This window comes from Gymnoscopelus braueri, assembly GCF_963280865.1.
Source record: "Gymnoscopelus braueri genome assembly, chromosome: 23".
NCBI lineage: Eukaryota > Metazoa > Chordata > Actinopteri > Myctophiformes > Myctophidae > Gymnoscopelus > Gymnoscopelus braueri.
The window spans coordinates 26,215,638-26,236,663 of record NC_137625.1 but is presented as its reverse complement, the minus strand read 5'-3'; the positions used below and the strand labels follow the sequence as shown (position 1 = coordinate 26,236,663).

The 21,026-nt window shown below is 40.8% G+C and overlaps 1 protein-coding gene across 1 annotated transcript in view; it reads left to right on the top strand.

Annotated features, from left to right (window-relative positions):
- The first annotated feature begins 4,405 nt into the window (after nucleotides 1–4,405).
- LOC308080056 (monocarboxylate transporter 2) overlaps nucleotides 4,406–21,026 on the top strand; it is a 34,439-nt gene continuing 17,818 nt past the window's right edge. The window contains exons 1-2 of the mRNA XM_080421786.1: nucleotides 4,406–4,530; nucleotides 20,330–20,574. Of these exons, the coding sequence (XP_080277912.1) occupies nucleotides 20,361–20,574 (214 nt within the window). The 5' untranslated portion in view covers nucleotides 4,406–4,530; nucleotides 20,330–20,360. The remainder of the gene's footprint in view (nucleotides 4,531–20,329; nucleotides 20,575–21,026) is intronic.

Here is a 21,026-nt window from a genome sequence, read left to right as displayed (position 1 = left end):
AAAATTGGGATGTCAGGGTTAAAGTGTTTAGCTATACTTTAGTAAACCTGGAGACTGGGAAGTTATCCACTGTGCAGTCCTGAGACATTAAATGTGGCATGGTCCAAGTATATTCCATGTTTGGGATTTCAATAATTGGGTCTTCTCAGTACAGACAGTGCTTCCATCTTACATTGCAGGAGCAAAAGGGCCATACTTGAGGACAGGAAGAGATTAAGTTCTACCAGGTAAACTACTTTTTTGTTGTTAAACTTTAATAGTTGTTGTTTCCATTAAGGTGAACAGGTACTGTAGTCTATGTTGATGAGAAAGACTAAGGTATGCTGATGGAACAATGGAGGTGAACAGGTACTGTAGTCTATGTTGATGAGAAAGACTAAGGTATGCTGATGGAACAATGGAAGAAGGCTTGAGTCAAAACTGATAATTATGTACAGTACATGATTGAAAGGAAAGCAGTGTCACCAATAGTTTGATAACTTTGATCAGATTTGAGGAGGAGGAGGCCTGATGGTGAGGCTGTGGATCAAGGGTTACCATGTATTACGATTATGGAGTGTTATTATATGGTTGTTATTGGTATTATTGGACACTTTGTAACACTTTCTCTCAATTTACACCAGGGCCATGATGTCACCCTAAACCAGGCCCATGATGTCACCCTGCTTACACCAGGGCGATGATATCACTCTGCCTACACCAGGGCGATGATGTCACTCTGCCTACACCAGGGCCATGATGTTTCTGTTGTCACGTCAAGATACAACGGAGACTGAGTATTTACTGGAAAATGTAATCCACTAATAGCAAGTTCATAAAACACCATAATAATTTAACCAACAATGAGAATTACTTTCCCACTGAAGACAAGCTCTCCACATAGAGCTAAACAGCATAATCTGCACACAAGTCTGTATTTTAATGGTGGTGGGAAGGCACGCCCCAAGGTGCTCCCAAAAGGGACTCCCAAGGTGCTGGTCAGAACTGGTTTGAACAAAGGGAGAAACATGGCCTTTTAACCTTTTATGCCAAAAAGAAGTGATGTACAAACAAGCACGTCCAAAATAAGAGTATTGTTTCATACATTTTTATCAATCAGCCAGATTAATGTTGGAACCTTTGTGCGTCAGAGAACAATGAGACGGGCATGAAATTATTTATTGAAAAGGAGAAAGTGACAGGTGTATAAAAGCTGACCCTTTGGTGTATAAAAAGTCCCTAACACTAACCTTAACACATGTGGTAAGCGCCGGGGACCACTCTTTCTATAGCATTTGGCCACAGGCTACACAGTAAAAGCCTCATGGTTCATTTAACTCAGAGTGTACAAATGGAACCAAATGGAGCACTCTTAGAGTTACATTTTTACAGTGTAAGCACACGTTGGGCTCATTCAAAACAGCCCTAAAAACTCATCTTTCTGGAGGCCATAAGAGGAGGTAGTACCAGTTTCCCTGTAGGCAGGCCTCCCCCTTTTTTTGTATATACTTTTATTTTATTTTTCATGATGCTTTTTTGTACATAGTGGTATTTTTTTCTCTGTTTCTTATGTTGATTTGAACTGTTTGGTTGCTACTATATATGTCTATGAAATTAATTCAAGGACCCCAACAAGTCCGCAAGGACTTTTTTGGTCGGACCTTTTAGACAAAAGTATTATAAATGTAACTGTGCTGTTTTACATTATTTTGCCTAATACAATTTTCAATCAATTTCAATCAACCGCCACTTGTGCCAGATTACATTTTCCGCCATTTTGCGTTTTCTTCAAAACACACTTTTTACAACTCAACAGATTTTGTCCTAAACTCTGACAAACCGGTACACATTATCTCTGGGGTAATGTGATCAAGATGTGCTTGTGGGCCCTGGGTAGGCAACCCGGCCTGGCGGGGACCTGTGCCCCGAGGAGCACACTTTTCTAGTTTAACACTTTTGCACAATTGTCTCGGAGTTCAATCAGGATTTTACTTTGTGACTTAAATATCATTTCTTTGACATACAGTAGATCCCTTTTGTTAGCTTTTGTGATCAACAATGTCTTTCTCAGAAGTAAAACCAATGAAGCCAAGATGTCAACAGAAACATTCTCTGTAGGAGAGGAGAGTGCACGGTGCCTGAAAAAAAAGCCTCAGAGATCAGGGGGCCTGTTCCCATGTAAAAGAGGTTTACTTGCAAATCTGCTTTTAAAAAACTAATTTCTAGTGCCTTTTGAGAAAAGGATTAGGGTTTTAACTCGCTAACTTAATAACAGCTTAAAGAAAAGCTCATTCCTAAATCCAAGTGTTGAGGAGATGGTCCTCTTGCTGTAGAAAATTAAATCATGAATTAAAATTATAATTATAGTTATTTGACAATTGATATGTTAAAAGACAGTAGATTAAATATCAACATCATTAGCTTTAAATGGGATGGAATAATCTGATTTAAAAAAAATATATATATATATATATATTATGGACTTTTATGTCTGTCTGTCTGTCTGTCTGTCTGAAATACTGAACTTTTGATGAAACTTTTATTCTGGCAGATTTGAAAAAGGATTGCCTCACTGTGTAATGGGTCAAGGATAATTGTTTTATGGTGCCCTGGTGGCTCAACCAAGTAGGCTACATTATAGGGTGACAAATATCATGAAGAAATACAAAGACAAGCTTCAGATACAGTGATTGGCAAAATTTTGTTTTAATCGTTTATTTTCTATTTGTCTTATTATTTTTTACAGACTATAGATTTCAGGTCAGACTTGTTCAACAAAGGCAGCAAATGCACAATCCCATTTGGACTAGTTTATGTGGAATGACAAGCTCTTTGTTTCATATTGAGAACCTAAAAGGTGAAAATAATTCATCAATATGCAATGATTTGACACTGATTCTTCACCAGAGCCAAACTGTAGGAAATTACTTTATAAACTCTCTACTGGTCAATTCATAGATGGGCTATAGGGTGGAGCCTTATATGATTACAATGACTAAAATTACATTCTATTATGTTCTATTCTATAATTCACAAATGACCTGGGAGTCAGTCCGGTTGTGACAACACTGTTTTGAAAGAAGAAAGGTGATTAGACAACATGTAACTTCCACCAGTTCCCCCAAAAGGCATAAGGTCTCCTATGACCTTGGCCTCCACAGTGCAATTAAACAAAAGGTGCCATTGTTTGGAGATAAACTCTGTATGTTCCTTAGATAAATGATTTTAATCATTTAATTAAAAGCCCAGAACCCAGACGCTCATATATCTAGGCCTATTTATTAATAAAGAGGCTGCAGCCAACTTACATCCTAAAATATGGGTAAGCTGTGATAAATGGACCTGGTTCCAGCTTTTTAGGATGAAATAATTAAATATATTTTAAAGGGGAAAATATGAAACTCACAACTGCTACAAAACAGGAAGTCACTTCTGTTGCAAAAGAGGGAAGTAAAATAGGCTTAAATATGCGTTTCTACTTCCCCAGGTTTTTTTTTTTACTATATGATTATTTGTTTTATTTTAATTTGACAAATGTCTTTAATGACAGGGTACACACACTACAGACGTACGTGACTCTTTACTAGATTAATCTCCTGGATAGAACGCATGTTGACCTACTTTGGGTTTGTTGTAGCCCTGAAACATGACAGTTATATCATGACAGTCATGGATGAACTTCAACCTGGAGTTTAAACTTATTCAATTTGCGTACATCTACATAAACGTTCATATTTCAAATAAAGTACTGACCCCATGGCCACGGATGTTATAATTATGTACGGCCCCTCAGAAGTACCCGTATCTTTCGTATTGTTCAATAAAAAGCATTTGAATCCAATCGGTGGCCATTTTCTTCGTATTTTCTCCATATGCTTTCACCTACGCGACCCTATTGGTTGAGAGGTGTATTGCATTCTGATACATTATAACTTCATAAGAAAATGTCCACCGATCTGATTAAAATGCTTTTTTATTGAACAATATGGAAGATACGGGTACTTCTGAAGACCCGAACATAATTGTAACATCCGTGGCCATGGGGTAAGCACTTCATATTATACATCTGAACGTTTATGTAGATGTACGGGCCGTATATGGAAAAAGTGCAAACACCAGGTTGAAGTTCATCCAATGGCGGTCGTGAGCTCGTGACAGACGACCGTAGGTTTGTTGGTGGTGTGGTCTGTGGTTGCGCGCAGCTTTACTCAAGGGAGGACCTGTAGCGTGGAGGTGCGTGGCTGCGTGCACTTCTTCAGACGAGAACCTTCACTCCACTAATGAAAAGGTGGGCCGGGCCGGCATCACCCGGGCCTCTCCTCCTCCACGCAGGCCTCTCCTCCTCGGTCTCCAATCCTCGTGCTGATCGCCCCGTTGGTCCAGAATAGTAACAACACACCGCCCCCCTCCCCCCTCCAAGCCCTACGTCACACAGCAGCCTCTCTTACTAGCGAATTCAAACAACCGGCTCATCTTCCAGCAACAGACACACACAACTGAGAGACAAGGTCAACGCGCAAAGGACCGCTGTAGCAGAGACTATTCTCTAAGGTAATATGTGATTTAATGTAGGTATGTATGGGGCTGGTAGTGGCAATGATGACGACACGCCGCGGTGTCAGGTCTGTTCACGATGATTTAGTTGGGTGTCCCACAACAAGAACGATTTGCTCATACATAACATTGTTTCGGCATTTTCAGAAAACACATGGATAAACACATGATTTTGAAGCAGCGATTTTGTCGTGACAACTGTTACATGGTTTTATTTAGCTTTCATTAAAGAGGTGCTTTTAATATTACATCCACTGTCTGGGCTGCTGGTTGCTCAATTATGTAACTTAGTTGTCCTTGGAGATGCCACTGTGCGTTCTATTTCTATACAGTAGGTGTAGAGCCACTATTTAGGCCCCGTGTATGTTTGGTCAACGTGGTTTGGCTGGTTCTATCCGGTTTATAATAACTGCAGACCCGGTGGTCACACGCACATTGGTCATATAGGAGGCTCAGGCTACATTGTAACGGTGGGCACTAGAGACAACTGGGCACCTCAATGTAAAATTGGCTATTTTGTCTAAAATGGTTTTTTTTTTAAATATTTGAAAAATGGTCTAAAGTATACATAATTAGAACATGCTTAAACATTATACAGTTAAGGTCTAATATTTCTACAATTCCTACAAATTGCTACAAAACCTGTATATCCAGTCATTTTGGGGCATAAACAAGAAGTTGAAGGGTAAAATTAAGCCTGATACTGATGTACCATGCATGTTCACATCATGTATACTTTACATTACATAAGACCACTTTTCAAATATTGTATTTTTTAACATTTAGGACAATGTAGCCCATTTAAATCTAGGTGCCCAGATGTCCTTAGTGCCCACCTATCCTGTATCCTCGTACTGTCCTCCTCACTTGGATGATGATGATGATGATCATGATGTTCGTTACCTAGAACGAGATGAAAGTTTGGGGAGCAACAATTAACTCAGATCTCAGTCTGTTGAGGATCTGATCTGAGGCAGTGGTGTAAAGTAACTAAGTACATTTACTCAAGTACTGTCCTTAAGTACAATTTTTAGGTATTTCTACTTTACTGGAGTATTTCCAGTTTTCAGTACTTTTACTTCTACTCCACCACATCTCAGAGGCAAATATTGTACTTTTACTCCACTATAATTATTTGAAAACTTTAGTTACTAGAGACTCGAACCCGTGATGCGCTGTCAGGTTACATTGAGCCTAGGTGTAAGTAATTAAGTAAAAAATGTGAGTACTTTTTCCACCACTACCTAGAACGAGATAGAAAGATGTGGAGACTGTGAGCAACAATGATCTCAGTCTGTTGAGGACCTGATCAGAGGTTTCTTGTAGGCAGCACTTGTCTGGCTGTGAGGACGTTTTGTTCCCCATCAGCTGATGAGTTGTAAAAATATCTCATGTCTCATTATGCTTGTTTCCCCTGTCAATCATTCCCGATATAACGGAGGATGTCACTGCAGAGTCTGACTGTTGTAATATGCATTTAGTGAAATCCTAGACAGCTCGCAATGACTTGCAATATTCCCCCATTTAAAGGAAACACCAGCCAGCCTGGTTGAAAGGCTCTCTTGAGAGAGAGAGAGAAAGAGACGGAACAGTCAGCATTTTTTAGTTTTCCATGTGCTTCATATGCCTATTTTGCATGTGAACACCCACGACCCGTTTTCAAAGACTGGCTTTTGAGTCAAGTTCCACTTCCATCATTCATTCCCACAATGCCCCAATGTAAACACTTGGGGCAAGTGTCCGGCATCAGGACTGCTAGGACTTGAATGCCTGGGGCAAATGTGTTGCACTCAAGTTGTAGCCTACCTCTGCGGGTGCTCTAAACATGGTCAGGTTGTTATTGTCCACATTCTCTTGTTTTCCTCTATGCAAGGGCCTCACTGGACCTGTGGGTACGAATGCTGTTTTGGGGCCTCAGTGTTAGGGGCTGGCCGACGTGAACAAAATATCACAATATTTTTGACCAAATACCTCTATTGATATTGTGACGACAATATCGTATTGTGACGATAATATACATTTTATTTTTTATTCTTTGACAGTTATGTAAAGTATAAAACAAATAAGACTTAATGGACCACTTCACCCATTGTGAACCTAAATTGGTTCTCATCTCAATAATGCTCATTATTATAATAGGGTACTATTTCTGTCTATTCAGAGGAGGGCTGTGGAAAGTACAGAAACCTGCCTACCAGTGACATCAACGGTAGTGACATTTCAAACTTGAAACTTTTACATTTTTTGTATGAATACAAAAACAATGGTTTCTATGTCAGCAATGACTCAGCATGCTAACGTTACAGGAAGAGAGAGGTTGTCATTTTTATTAGCTTGTGAATCTGGAAAGATTATACCCGCACACTGCCACTTCAACCGCACGTTCAAGAAAAGTTTTAGCAACAACGTTTTGGTCGTGTATAACGGTCGTGTACAATGCCAAAACAAAGCTCACAATGCCTCGCATTGCGAGGCGTTGTGAGCTTGTAGATCTGCAATTTTCACAATATTTATCTGTGGAATGGAGTCAAACAAAATGGGGGGTCCCCAGTTCAAATATGATTATTTTGGGGGGTCACAGCCTGAAAAAGGTTGAGAACCACTAGTCTACACGACAGAAACGTTGTTGCTTTAATAAAACTTCTCTTGAACGTGCAAGTGGCAGTGTGCGGGTAATGGTATAATCTTTCCAGATTCATCTCACCCACTGTTTTGTTGCCTACGCATGCACCTGCTTGTCAGGTAAGGTGACTGGGTGTGCAGAAGTATTTTTTTCATTAGTTTTCATTAGCTTGAAATCCCCATCGATGATGTCTTTAGTAGGCAATGACAAATGATTGGTGGGCAACTAGACAGGTTTCTGAAATGTCCATAGCCCACCAATGAGACACAGATTGAGTAGACAGAAATGTTGCCATCTTATAATGAGCATTATCATTGAGGACCAATCATATGAAGTTGGTTTTAAGTGATTAAAACCAGGAAACACTTATGCCGTATTACGAGATTATGATCCCAGATGATATCTGGTCTCATAATATCACAATATTGATATAATATTGATATATTGCCCAGCCCTACTCGGTATGGCAACTGGACATGATGCAGAATGGTAAAGTATTGACTAGAATACAGTAAATGCTCACAAAATCTTAACTGCTAACACTTACAGGTGGCTTGTTTTTTGGTTTATTTTAGAAGTATTTTCTTTCCTTGTTCAAGTAGGAAATTGCAATAAGGTCATCTGTCTTCATGCATACTGCAAATCAGGTGGCAATGTAAAAAAAAAAAGAAGCTTCATTGTTAGATGATATGAGAGTGTATAGAAACAGGAAGTTGAGAGAAGAGAGTGAGAAAGACATGCAAAGTCTCCGGCCGGAATCAATCTGAAGATGTTGCAATAATGTGGTTGAGACACTAAACTGTCTGCACTACTGGCTACATCAACTACTGGCTGCATGCCACACAGGGTTCTCTGGGAGGTTTCTCTCGCTGTGAACTTCATTAACTTTATATTCCATTAGTGCAGATTGTGGAAAGCATTCAATGAGATGCTTTCAAAGACCTGTCAGCCACTTAAACCTATACATTTCAAATCAAACTTTATTTATAACAACCATTGTTGACCTAAGTGCAAAAGCAGCAACTTAACACATTCTCTGGCAGGTATTAATTAATTAATTCATCCGCTACTGCCTGTTTTTTTTTTGTGTTTACAAGCCGGGGAAAATGTGTGAGTCTAAAGTAAAAAAAAATCTAACTTCGACGGACTGGGCAGATCTGATGGGGATGGGCAGGCTATCCCAAAGCCTGGGGGACAGCGGCCACAAAGGCACGGCCTACTACTGAGTGACGACTGCTCAATGCCAGTGTCCAGATAGTTACAGTAATCGAGTCTGGACGAGATAAAGTCCTGAAATGCCATCCGCAGTTGTTTCCGGGGGGGATAGGCCTTATCCTTGGCGAGGAGTCCAAGATGGAAAAAGCTGGTTTTAACGACAGAGCTGATGTTTTTTGGCAAATTTAAAGGTGCTGTCAAAATCACACCCAAGGTTTTTGGTAGATGAACAGATAGTTGGAGTTGGGAGTTTCTGGGGTATTGGAGGGTGAAGACTGGGCCATGGGCCATGGCCATGGTCTATACCATTGGTTCTCAAAGTGGGGTCCGGGGACCCCCAGGGGTACTTGAGGGGATACCAGGGGGTCCCCAGCTAAATGATTTATAGGAACCAAATGGACCCTTATGGGTCTGTAACTCTGAGAGTGTACAAATGGAACCAAATGGACCCTTATGGGTCTGTAACTCTGAGAGTGTACAAATGGAACCAAATGGACCTGCTAGGGTCCATTTGGTTCCAATTAACATTGATTTTACAATATCAATTGGGGTCCCAGAGATAGAAATGCCATTAAATGGGGGTCCGTAGCCTAATGCATGTCAAACTGCGGGGTCCTTAAATTACAATGATTAAGAATCACTGCTAGAGCTGTAAAAATCTTCTCTTATGGGGGTCCCTGGCTTATCTTTTCAAATGGGGGTCCGTGGGCTAATAAGGGTCAATTTGGTGGTCCTTGACATGAAAAAGTTTGAGAACCACTGGTCTATACCTGGGCTGGGCCCCTCTTTTTTTCAACTTTACACCAAATCTCTTTGCTGAAAATAGTAGATCTACTCACAACGTGTGAGCTTGTAGGAGAGCGAGAGCGGGACAGGGATGTTGGAACTGGATATGTGTTTGCTTACATGTCCCTGGCACGTCCTCATGTAACCCCCTAGCTTGGCTCAAGAACTACTCAACAACACTGCTCAGGTGATGCGGTGTAGGTGTAGTAAATGATGGTATACTAATCCCCTATGAAAGGCTCCTCCACATCTGCTGTACGTCATATGAACGAGTTCAAGTTTTGTCAGTCAGTGTTTTCCTACTTGTCTGTATTTTGGTAAATCTGATGTGGATGTGGTCTTGGCAGTTATTGAATTTGAAATAGGCAGAATTGGAAAATGAATGTTTATTTGTCTACATGGTTGCCTTTTTGTCTCCGCCAGGCCGAAAGGCATGGCGAGAGAATATGTTTTGCCCCCTGTCCGTCCGTCCGTGTGTGTGTGTGTGTGTGTGTGTCCGTGTGTGTGTGTGTGTGTCCGTCCTGTCTGTGTGTTAGCAGCTAATCTCCGGCACCGTTGGCCCGGTCGCTCCGAAACTTTGCACACACACTTCCTGGATGCCAATTCAGAACCTCTGCCCCAATCTTTTCACATGGGCCTGTTATAGCGCCACCAGGAGGCCGATTTGTGCAAAACCCATTTTTTTACATTACTCCTACAGATTTTATCCAAACGTCATGCAAATCGGTACACAGTATCTCTATAGTCATGTGATCAACACGAATCTGTCAGATTTCCCATATTCCATCCTCATTGCCTATGGTTGCCTTCCAAAGTTTGCAAGATTGGTCCGTTTTGAACAAAAAGCCTCAAACTATGCACGCAGCTTGCGATTTCCGTGAATTTTCACACGCACCTTCCCACTAGGCCGAGGAAGAAATGCCACCCTTTTCACATTGGCCTGTTATAGCGCCACCAGCAGGTCTAATTTAGCAAAACACATTTTTGGAACAAAATGCCTCAAATCATGAATGCAGTGTCTGACTGCCGTGAAAGACCTAAGAATAAATGGCACCCTTTTCACATTGGCCTATTATAGCGCCACCAGGAGGCCAGAATAACGTACCTGACCTGGCGGAGACCTGTGCTCCGAGGAGCACCTTTTCTAGTTTTCTTTCTTTCTTTAATTCTTTTTTCTTTTTAAAGTTTTCTCCCCAATTCAGTCACTGTGTGAATTCCCAGTCAGTGCGTACGTACGGTACTTCGGTTTCTGTCGCTGCCAACCCCATGTTGCCCTGGGATGGTCTTCTTCCACATGTCTCCCCTCGATACACATGGAGTCGCCAGCTGCTTCTTTTCACGTGACAGTGAGGTGTTTCAGTGGGAGGGCATAACACAGGGCGGGGTGATGCAACTTTGATGATGGAGAGGGCCACTATTAAGTTTCCACACTCACTCCAGAGGGCCGCATTGCATATACTGTCGGGTATTTTAACTTTTTTCGTAAATTAATGCCGTACTTCGCCATTCTATGTCACACAAAAGTAGCAAAAATAGCCGATCTACCAGCTTTGAGCTTGTAGATCTGCTATTTTTGCTATTTTTGAATTGGAATCCTGCTTTTTTTGGGGCTATTTTTTTTTGTTGGAATCCTGAAAAGTACCATTTTTATTTAATTTCAAATGCATTTAGTTATACTTATGTTAACTTTATGAACTTAAATACAAATACATTGGACAAAAAGACAATAGTATTGTAATACTAGTCATTAACACATTGACTGCCAGAGTTTATTCATAATGTACTCACCCCTGTGCCAGCAATTTGCGTGTTTTAATTTTTTTGTTTTGTAATTTTTCATTCAAATACATTCTCTGATTGTGTTGTCAAGCACCTACGATTGTTCCACCAGTAGAGAGCAGCACATCCAAACATTGATCACCTCGCTCACCCCCTCCCAAACAGGCCCACGTCATATCCGGTCATTCAAAGGATGTGACGTTTTCGACAATTCCCGGCCCGCTGATCGGCCTGAAAACGACGTGATACACTACGACGATGGCTGTTAGTCACCCGGACCAAAGAAAATAGAAGTTGAGCTGTCCGTTTGTCTTTTCTACCGTGTGAAAAACCGTGTTTTTCCTTATTCTGGCCGAAAATCACCGGAGAAAAACAACGTGACCCGGAAATGATTTTTTTTTTTTACATCCGGCTCCGGGTGAGTGTGACGTAAGTGGAAAACGAAAGTGTTGATGAGAAATAAACACAGCCGTGCGATCACAGATTAAACAATGAAAATTCAAAAGAACGTGTAAACAGGCTCTTATGAATCCTGGCACTCAAGCGATGGATTTGAAAGAACGTGTAGACGGGATCTTGGCACTGTATGTGTTAAGCTACTAATATAGACTGAAGTAATTCAGCCGCATGTGGCCCCTGGGCCGCCAGTTGCCCATGTATGGCATAACGCATGCAGAGGTGCACGATGGCCCCAAGGACCCCTCCATGCCGAACAGGTGCCCTGACCAAGCGCTAGGATTTGCTAGTACAAAGACACAATACCACCCCAGTGAACAAGGTCAATTGTGTTCATTGCAGCAACCCGGCAAAGCTGGAGGCACCGCTGCCCGGGAATACAAGCAGGGCCTCTTCAATGGTGGGTGTTTTACCTTTACGCTTCCTGGCCCCAACAAGTCATCGGAGAGAGTTTTGGACTGTCCACTCGGATGTAAAGATGATGTAACAGTGCAGATCATGTGGAAGTGCCTGTCTAGCCTAACTCTTCTCATTACCCGTGCTGTGGCTGTGGGCAGCACCAGAGTGTAGAAAAGAGAGTAACGACACGCTTTGATCTCGCCGCAAAGTGGGCTCCTATGGGCTATAGTTCCAAACATTGGAACTATCTCATTGAGATAGGCAGAGCACTTCCGCATTCCATTCCATTCTTACAATGGAAGTCGACGCTAGTGTCAGAACTCTCTTTATGGCTCTGGGCACCACCTGTAGTGTTAGTTTGATATATACTGTGTAAGGACTTGGTGTTGGCAGCCTCAGGGACGGTACATGTAGCTTGGAAAGGCAAACTTTCGGCCCAATCTGACCTCCATGGACTTCCAGTATAAATACAAAAAATATAATTCAAGTTTTAAAAAGTTCATTACAAAACTCTTCAAAACGTTGCCCACGTATGTATTCACCGGATCACAAAGGGCTATCGGTGTAGAGGGAAAAAATAGCAGACCACGTAAACAAAAAAAGTGTAATCCGAAACACAACTTTATACAATATAGAGGGGGTCCCTGCTTCATCTCTCTCTCAGCTAGGGGGTCCTTGGCCCTGAAAACGTTGAAGACCCCTGATATAGATAAATGTCCCACGCTGCTTTGGCAACATTATAGAAGCTGTTGAGGTTTGTTTTCCAGTTGACTGAACAATTTACTTGAGAGCTTCATTGTCAAAAAACACTAAGAAGAGAAAAGGTAAAATTGTGCTGAATAGATCTATTTTGTGGTGTGATAGGATGGATGAATGGGAGGTATTTGCTTCAGCTCTGTGTAACCTGTTTGTTTCTAGTAATATTTCTTCAGTCAAGAATCCAACTGTTTGTTCCCATGAAAACCGAGCCAAGGTCAAGTGTAGCCTATAATGTTGCATTAGTGCTGCTCTTACAGTGAGTTTAGCCGGCATCTTGATAAGCGGAACACAATCTATGAACAGATGTACTGTAGGTGGTTCAGTCAACAGTTAGAGTGTTAATGATGAACTTATCTTTCTTGGAAGTTAAGCTTGGAGGTAATCTCGCCATTACTTAAACGTCTGCGAGACTACACCGAAACGGCAACAGATTTAATTCTAATAACGTTCACCAAAGAGATCCTTACTGCTCAGCTTTTCAACAGATACTGTATGTTTAGTAATGTAGCAATACTGAAAAACATGTGATGCATGTGTTTGACATGGTCACACACACACACACACACACACACACACACACACACACACACACACACACACACACACACACACACACACACACACACACACAATAACAATAAACCACAGTGTGCATTGTGGAGTTGATGCAGACACTACCTTTGATGTTACCCTTTGACCAGTGTTGCCATGTCTGCTTATTATAAGCAACTTTGGGCTTGTTTTTCTGTTAAGTTTCTTGTAAATATTGGTAGTTGCGGGTTGAGGTTGTTGTTTATTTTGGCTTGTTTCTAAAGTGTAGTTGCTTATTTGGGCTTCCCTTTAAACCTTTTATATACTTTAAACCAGTGGTTCTCAAACATTTTCATGTCAAGGACCCCCAAATTAATATGTAATTGTCTGCGTATCCCCATATGAAAAGGTTTTGTGCCAGGGACCCCCGTACCACATTTGTGTTGTTAAAATGTTTCAAAAATATTTCAACGTTTTTTGTTGTTGTTGAAAATAGCAGATTTACAAGCTCATCGCGACGCGTTGTAAGCTTGTAGATCGGCTATTTTCAAATAGCAGATGTATGTAGGTTTAAAGTGCTCATGTGGCCTATAGTCGCTTCTTTTGGGCTTGTTTTCATAGACCTGGTTGCTTATTTCTCTCGCAAGCTCTGGCAACACTGCCTTTGACCTTCAATGCTATAGGCTTAAAATGGAAAACCTCTTGGGACCTTCAGTTAATCCTGGGCATGTCAATAACTCTGTGTAAGAAGAAAAGGAATGCTGGGTAAGAAGACATGAGGGTAATGCCATGTCAGGAGAAAAGCTCATATATTTCCTCCTTGGCCAGAGTCGAACAACTCATTCTTAACTAGTTTAAGGCAGAGAGAGCCATCGTATAAGTATGTCATTGTTACTGTATACACGTGACAATAACTTGAACTGAACTGACCGGAAAAAGTACACATTGTAATTTACTTATTTATAAAGTTGCTAATTTCCCTATTATCAAATACATAAATTACATGATATCAGACAACCACAGAAGATGAATACAAATATGCTTATTACCCTTATTATCCTTATCCTTAACCCTTTTTGGAAAAAGTAGCTCCAAACTATTATACAGTATAATTGTTAGATCTTATTATTACACCCTACGGCTTTGGAGAAGGTATATAGTTGCCTACTTTTGAGAGGTAAAGCTACGTCATCCCATTGACATCATCTTTTCAACATACTTTCAAAACTACATGCAGATACCATCTCTTCAGCGTACCTTCAAAACTACATGCATATTGCAGACATCATTGATCATACCTTCAAAACTACATGCATATTGCAGACATCATTGATCATACCCTCAAAACTACGTGCAGACATCATGTGTTCAACATGCCTTCAAAACTAATCCAGGACATAAACAGGCCAGGTATTCATGAGTCATAGGAAAAAGAGTAAATTCCCCCAAATTATCCGTTGTTCACATATTGTAGACAGTATAGAGAATATATAGCAACCTTTTTTAATTTATACTTGAGCTTGCACTTTGAACTCTGTGTACTTGTTGCGCTCTCACCTGGAAAAACTGGTAATCGAGCAAGGTAGTCACTGTAATGGCAATACGTTGTAGTATTATGACTGTTAAGCTCAATTTATACTCCATCACATGACAGTGTCACTTGCCGAAAGGGCCACTTTCAGCAAGGCAAGTGACCACATCTTCAAGTTAAAAGTCTGTTCTGATTTTCCCAAAACACATTTATGGACTGGACACCTATTCCTCCTGAGAAAATGTGGTTGGTGTTGTTGTCACTTCCATGGTTACACAGCCAAGCTGACCTGAAATTCAACACCACGGAGTCTGAATATCCCCCTCAGTGCTAGAGATAAACTTGAGAACCCATATCTGTCCAGATCTAGGAAGAATGCGGTCTTTCAGGCCTCCTCCTGCCCAGTTCTTCTGGCCCCTTGGTTTTTGATCTTGGCGGAAGGAGTCCAGGAGTTTACAACAATATTAATGATACATAACACCTCTTGACTCGGGACCATTCACCTCCATGTCGCCTGATATGATCAGCTGCGTCATTTGGGCAATTTGATTAGAGACACTGTTTATAATCGTTGGCTGCCTGCCTTCTTCCCTCAGTGCTGCTCACTTAACCCTTTGAGACCGGGAACGCATCTGTGTCATTTTAAGATTTATTTGGCTATATAAAAATAGCAGATATACAAGCTCATAGCGCGGCACTGAGTGCCGCGCTATGAGCTTGAAGATCTGCTATTTTCTTTTTAATTGTGAAAATGTGTGTAAATCTTTGAATATCTATTTTTCCATAGCGAACATTTTTAACTCTGTTACAACATCTGGGGGGTCCCTGGAACAAAATATTTTGAGATGGGGGTCCGCGGCCAAAATTAATATAATTTTGGGGGTCCTTGACATGAAAAAGTTTGAGAACCACTGATTATAGCAACATATTTTATTTTAAAAAACTGTTAGGATTTAGAAGACATTTGTAGAATCTCCCCAGAAGCAAAGATTTGAGTTAAAATGTTTGCTTTGAAAAATATATATATTCAAAAATTTGCACAAATCTTCCACGATAAAAAAAAAAAATAGCAGATCTACAAGCTCATAGCGCGGCACTCGGTGCCGCGCTATGAGCTTGTAGATCTGCTATTTTTTGAATAGCCAAAGAAATCCAAAGAAAGACACAGATGCGTTCCCGGTCTTAAAGGGTTAACCAAACACTGTTGTTTGCATAATGCTTATGTACCTGGGTAAGTTACGGTAACAGGTGCTTCTATAAAGCACAGTACAAGCAAAGGGAGGTGGTGGCGTGCCCAAAGTGGAGAGAAATGTATGCACAGGCCCAACGGTAATCAAGGGCAAGCAGTTGGTAGTGATTCGTGATTGGTCTAGAGGAGCCACAGCCCTCTACTCCAGCTGGCCGGAATGTGTTCTTGTTGTAAGAGTTGCTCTCATTACTGCTGTTCTGTTGTAACCATCAAGTCAAATGAAGGACAGAAAACTAATGGCACGTGATCATGTGATGTCCTGGGATTTTTAACCCATAAAGACCGGGGAAGGCATTTTAGATTTTAACCACGACTTCAACCATTATCTTATACTTTGGCTATTCAAAAATAGCGGAGCTACACTTGTTTTGTATCTTTGTATCTGGAAGTTTAACCCAGCTCAACTTCAATTTGTGGCTTTGTATCTTTGTATCGTTGTATCTTTTGTAGCAGCTACGAACGTCGGATGCATCTTTGTATCTTCATGTCGCTGGCTTCCATTGAAAATGAATGGTAGACTGTATCTTTGTATCTGCCCGTGTGAACGCAAATCTTAGCTTCTGGGGATTCTACAAAATGTCTTCTAAAACAGTTTAAAAAAACAACGTATGTTGCTATATCAATGGTTCTCAAACCGTTTCATGTCAAGGGCCCCCAAAAGTTTATGTATTTGGTCGCGGACCCTCATCTCAAAATATGTTGTTCCAGGGACCCCCAGAAGCAAATATTTGAGTTAAAAATGTCTGCTTTAAAAATATATATATTCAAAGATTTGTGCTATGAGCTTGTATTGCTGCTATTTTTTTAATAGCCAAAGTATAAAATAATGGTTAAAGTGGTTACACGGATGCGTACCCGGGTTTTAATGGGTTAAGACGAGGACTAAGCAGCGGATGTCCGCTCATTCATAATGGTCATTTTGTAACGCGACACTTGAATGTGCTTTGTTGTTGTTGGTGTGCCTGGTAGTTCAGCCAGTTAGTGCACTCACTCACTGCTCCTGCATTATGTTGCATAGTAAGTGCATGTATGCTGCTCGTGAGTGGCGACGATGTTGTGGTTTTGCTGTGAACCACAGAAGTGCAACACAAGTACACGGATAAACAGCTTGTGTTGGTGCATCTGAACATTATCTTTAGCATTTTCTTTTTTAACAGAGTTGTTTTCCGATTATGCTACCAGCTGTGTGTGTATTGGTCGTTCATATTCAGAATTATGAACCTAAGCTGCTTATGAGGCCTGAGGCGCCTTTTATACATTGTCATCGCGTTCAATCAATCAAGTCCAATATACACACTGACTGTTGTGGGTACTCAATAATCAGATTAAAGTGGATTATACCCTAGACATAATCGCTTAATTTTTATTAAAAGAGCAATATATGAGAAAGACATTGAGGATTAGATTTTCCCACACGGGGCTGAAATTTGTGGCTGTATTAAAGTTTCAGTCCAGCACTGAACAGGAGTGACTTTGGATCTTAGACAAGTCATTACAGAAGGATGTGTCCTCATGGGTTGTAGAAGTAGCAGTTCTCAGAAAATATTGCAAAAACTGTTCTGGGGTAATTCTATTAGTCTGCAGGAAACTGTTAGTCCTCTGAATAACACCGTTCTGGTGTCTGTAGTTATTCGTTATCTGTCAAATGAGCAAAAGCAATGAATTAAAAGTTACGTTTAACAACTGACTGTGTTCCTAGTAATGCCATTCATATATCAGCATCAGTATGTGTTGTTGGCTGATTCACAGATTCAGAGTGACTCATTTGGATAACTGCCCCCTGCTGACAGAACTCTGGGGCAGAAGTGAATATGCATGAGACTCTACAAGAGAAGCAACCTGATCTGTGGGGAAGAGCAATGAGAAAGAGACAAGAGTGACATCATTTATTAATGACTGCAGCTGGGCCTCACATGACCTCCACAGCCTCCAAGATTAAAACGTTAAAAGTTAGGATCGACATATCCGGAGCGACATACAGGTGCGTGCAAGATCAGAGTAAATGGCATGAACCCTAGTCAACAAATGACTGTACTGGGCAAAGAAAAACAATTGTGTCACTAGGATAGGGGCGGCAAGTGTCCTTGATCAAGACGCTTGACCCCTAACTGCTCCCGATGTGCAATTTGTGTGCCTTCGCATGGTTTCCTCTGCAATCGGTGTGACTGTAATGCACATTGTAAAGGCCTTTAGATAAAGGTGCACCATTTATTTATGTACCATTTAGAATAGGACTTTCTTGGCCATTCAGTCGTCCTTGTAGTTGTTTTTCACGTTGTTCTGTGGGATGGCTATTGTCCCTGTACTGTGAAGTCCTGTTTATTGAATTCTGCGTTCTACAGCACAGACTCTTGCGTGGAAAAATCTACTAAACAGTTAATTTAACTCAGAAGAGTGAACAAATTTAACCAAATGGACCCTTATGGGTCCATTACATTCGAGTACATATGAGTTAATTTAACACTGAGGATTTCTCTGTGTGAGATCGCAGCAGCTGTGAACGTCGTCTCTGGCCTCTATCCACCTAATGGTAGTTATGCCATACACACGTTTATCTACATGCTCTCTGACTACTGCTGAGCACGTTTTGCTTTACTAAACTCATCAAAAATAATGACTTGCATCATGTGATGCCATTATGAGCAACTGACACTTCTGCAAGGTGTTTCCATACATATACTACACTGGGAACACCTTGCAGCCTTGCACCTTGCACCTTGCTTACACACACATAATGTCTGTGTGTGTGTGTAAGCCCAAACGTGTTGTGACAAACTGGCTGTAAACATTGGAGCAAGTATTACATTAACCCATTTAGACCGGTAACGCATCTATGTGTCATTTTTAGATTTCTTTGGGCTATCTCGGTGCCGCGCTATGAGCTTGTATATCTGCTATTTTTGAAAAATCGTGAAAATTCGTGGCAAAATCTTGGATTATACATATTTTTTAAAGCGAACATTTGTAAAATATTTAGTTCCAGGAACCCCCAGAAGCAAAGATTTGAGTTACTATGAGCTTGTATATTTGCTATTTTTGAATAGCCCAACGAAATCTAAAAAATGACACACAGATGCGTTCCCGGTCTTAAAGAGTTAATATGAATGGACAGTAAATTGCTCCTACAAGTGTAAATCGTTGGAAATGAAATTGTGTGTGTGAGAGAGAGAGAGAGAGAGCGAGAAGGAAAGTGAGGGCTCATCCCAACATGTTTGTGTTTCTCCCTGTTTTATATACAGTCAACGCCACGGTTTCTCAATGTCCACATGCTGGTCATAAAGACTATACACAGTCAACAGTTTCTCTCAATGTTCACATGCTGGTAATAAAGACAATATAGCAAAGTGTGCCTGCGCTGTTGCTGAGCTCAATTTTCACACAGGATCAGGGCATGTTTGCTTTGTCAATATGATTCTGACTGCTTACTTTATTTATATTGCTCTCTGCCGTCTCCACCCAGTTTCCATTACTCTACTAGTACTGCCTGAGGGGGAGGGAGGGGAGGGCCGGGTCTCAAGGTGAATGCTGGGTGCTGCGAGGTCTGGTCTCTCAGGTAGGGGTGAGCGTGGTGGACTGGTGGCACGTGTCCTCTAACAAGGAGAATTAACTGTGTGTGTGTGTGTGTGTGTGTGTGTGTGTGTGTGTGTGTGTGTGTGTGTGTGTGTGTGTGTGTGTGTGTGTGTGTGTGTGGGACATGCATGCATTTGTGAATGAATTGTTAAATGTGCAGTGGAGATGATACAGTGCTGTTGTCATGTCCTCCCACAAGTGAACCCATTCAATGTGGGTGTGATTTTAGATTATTTAGCTATAACCATTATTTTCTACTTTGGGGTATTCAAAAATAGAAAAAAAAAATTCATCGTGAAACTTTGTGCAAATCTTGAATCTGAAATATGTATATTTTTTAAAGCAAACATTTTTGACTCAAATACAAATGTCTTCTAAATCCTAACAGTTTCTTTAAAAAAAAAGCTTATGTTGCTATAATATCAGTGGTTCTCAAACATTTTTCATGTCAAGGACCCCCAAAATTGTATGTATTTGTCCACGGACCCCCCGCCCATTGCATATTTTTTTGTTCCAGGGACCCCCAGAAGCACATATTTTAGTATTACAAAAAAATATATATAAAAAATGTATATTCAAAGACTTGCAAAAATGTTCACGCCACGGTTTCTCAAAAATTGCAGGTCTACAAGCTTGATCTATGAACTTGTATATCTGCTATTTTTGAATAGCCAAAGACATCTAAAATGACACGGATGCTTTCCCGGATTGAATGGATTAAGCTGTTGGCTCCTATAAATGCAAACAACACCAGCAACAAGGATTTTGACCTCCGATATCTTCAGGTCTTCGTCGTTGTTTATACTGTACCTGCACGGTCGTCCCATAAATGAACTCCCATGTTCTGACTACCCAGATCCTTAAACTTAATTTTCCTCTCCATCTCCTTCCGTCACAGTGAACAGCGAAACGCTGAAGCTGAGCCAGAAATGCCGGCGGCCACGAGTCCTCCCGCCGTGCAACCCCCGGATGGAGGGTGGGGTTGGGCCGTGTGTTTGGGCGCTTTCATCTCCATCGGCTTCTCCTACGCTTTCCCCAAGGCCATCACCGTCTTCTACAAAGACATCCAGAAGATCTTCGGCGCCTCGTACAGTCAGATCGCGTGGATCTCCTCCATCATGCTGGCGGTCATGTATGCCGGAGGTGAGTGGCCTTGATTTGAGCTTACCTTCCCTTTTTCTTTTTCTTTTATGATCATCATGTCATTTTAAAGCAGTGGTTCCCAAACCTTTTTAGCTCAAAGACCCAAATGAGAAATTAGATGTTTTCCCGGGACCCAAACTAGTGAAAATAGTCAAATCAACTATACAAAGTCCAGTATACATAAGGCCAGTGATGGGGAAAAGTACTCAAATTCTTTACTTAAGTAAAAGTACCAATACTGCAAAATAAAAATACTCTGTTACAAGTAAAAGTCCAGAATTAAAAAATTACTTGAGTAAAAGTACAAAAGTATTGGCATTAAAATTTACTTAAAGTACCAAAAGTAAAAGTACTAAAATGTTTGAAAATAGCCTATGTATAAAACAGGGCTATAGTGGTAAATGTATGTTTCATAATATCATAATTTATATCTGAAAAGTAACTAGTAACTA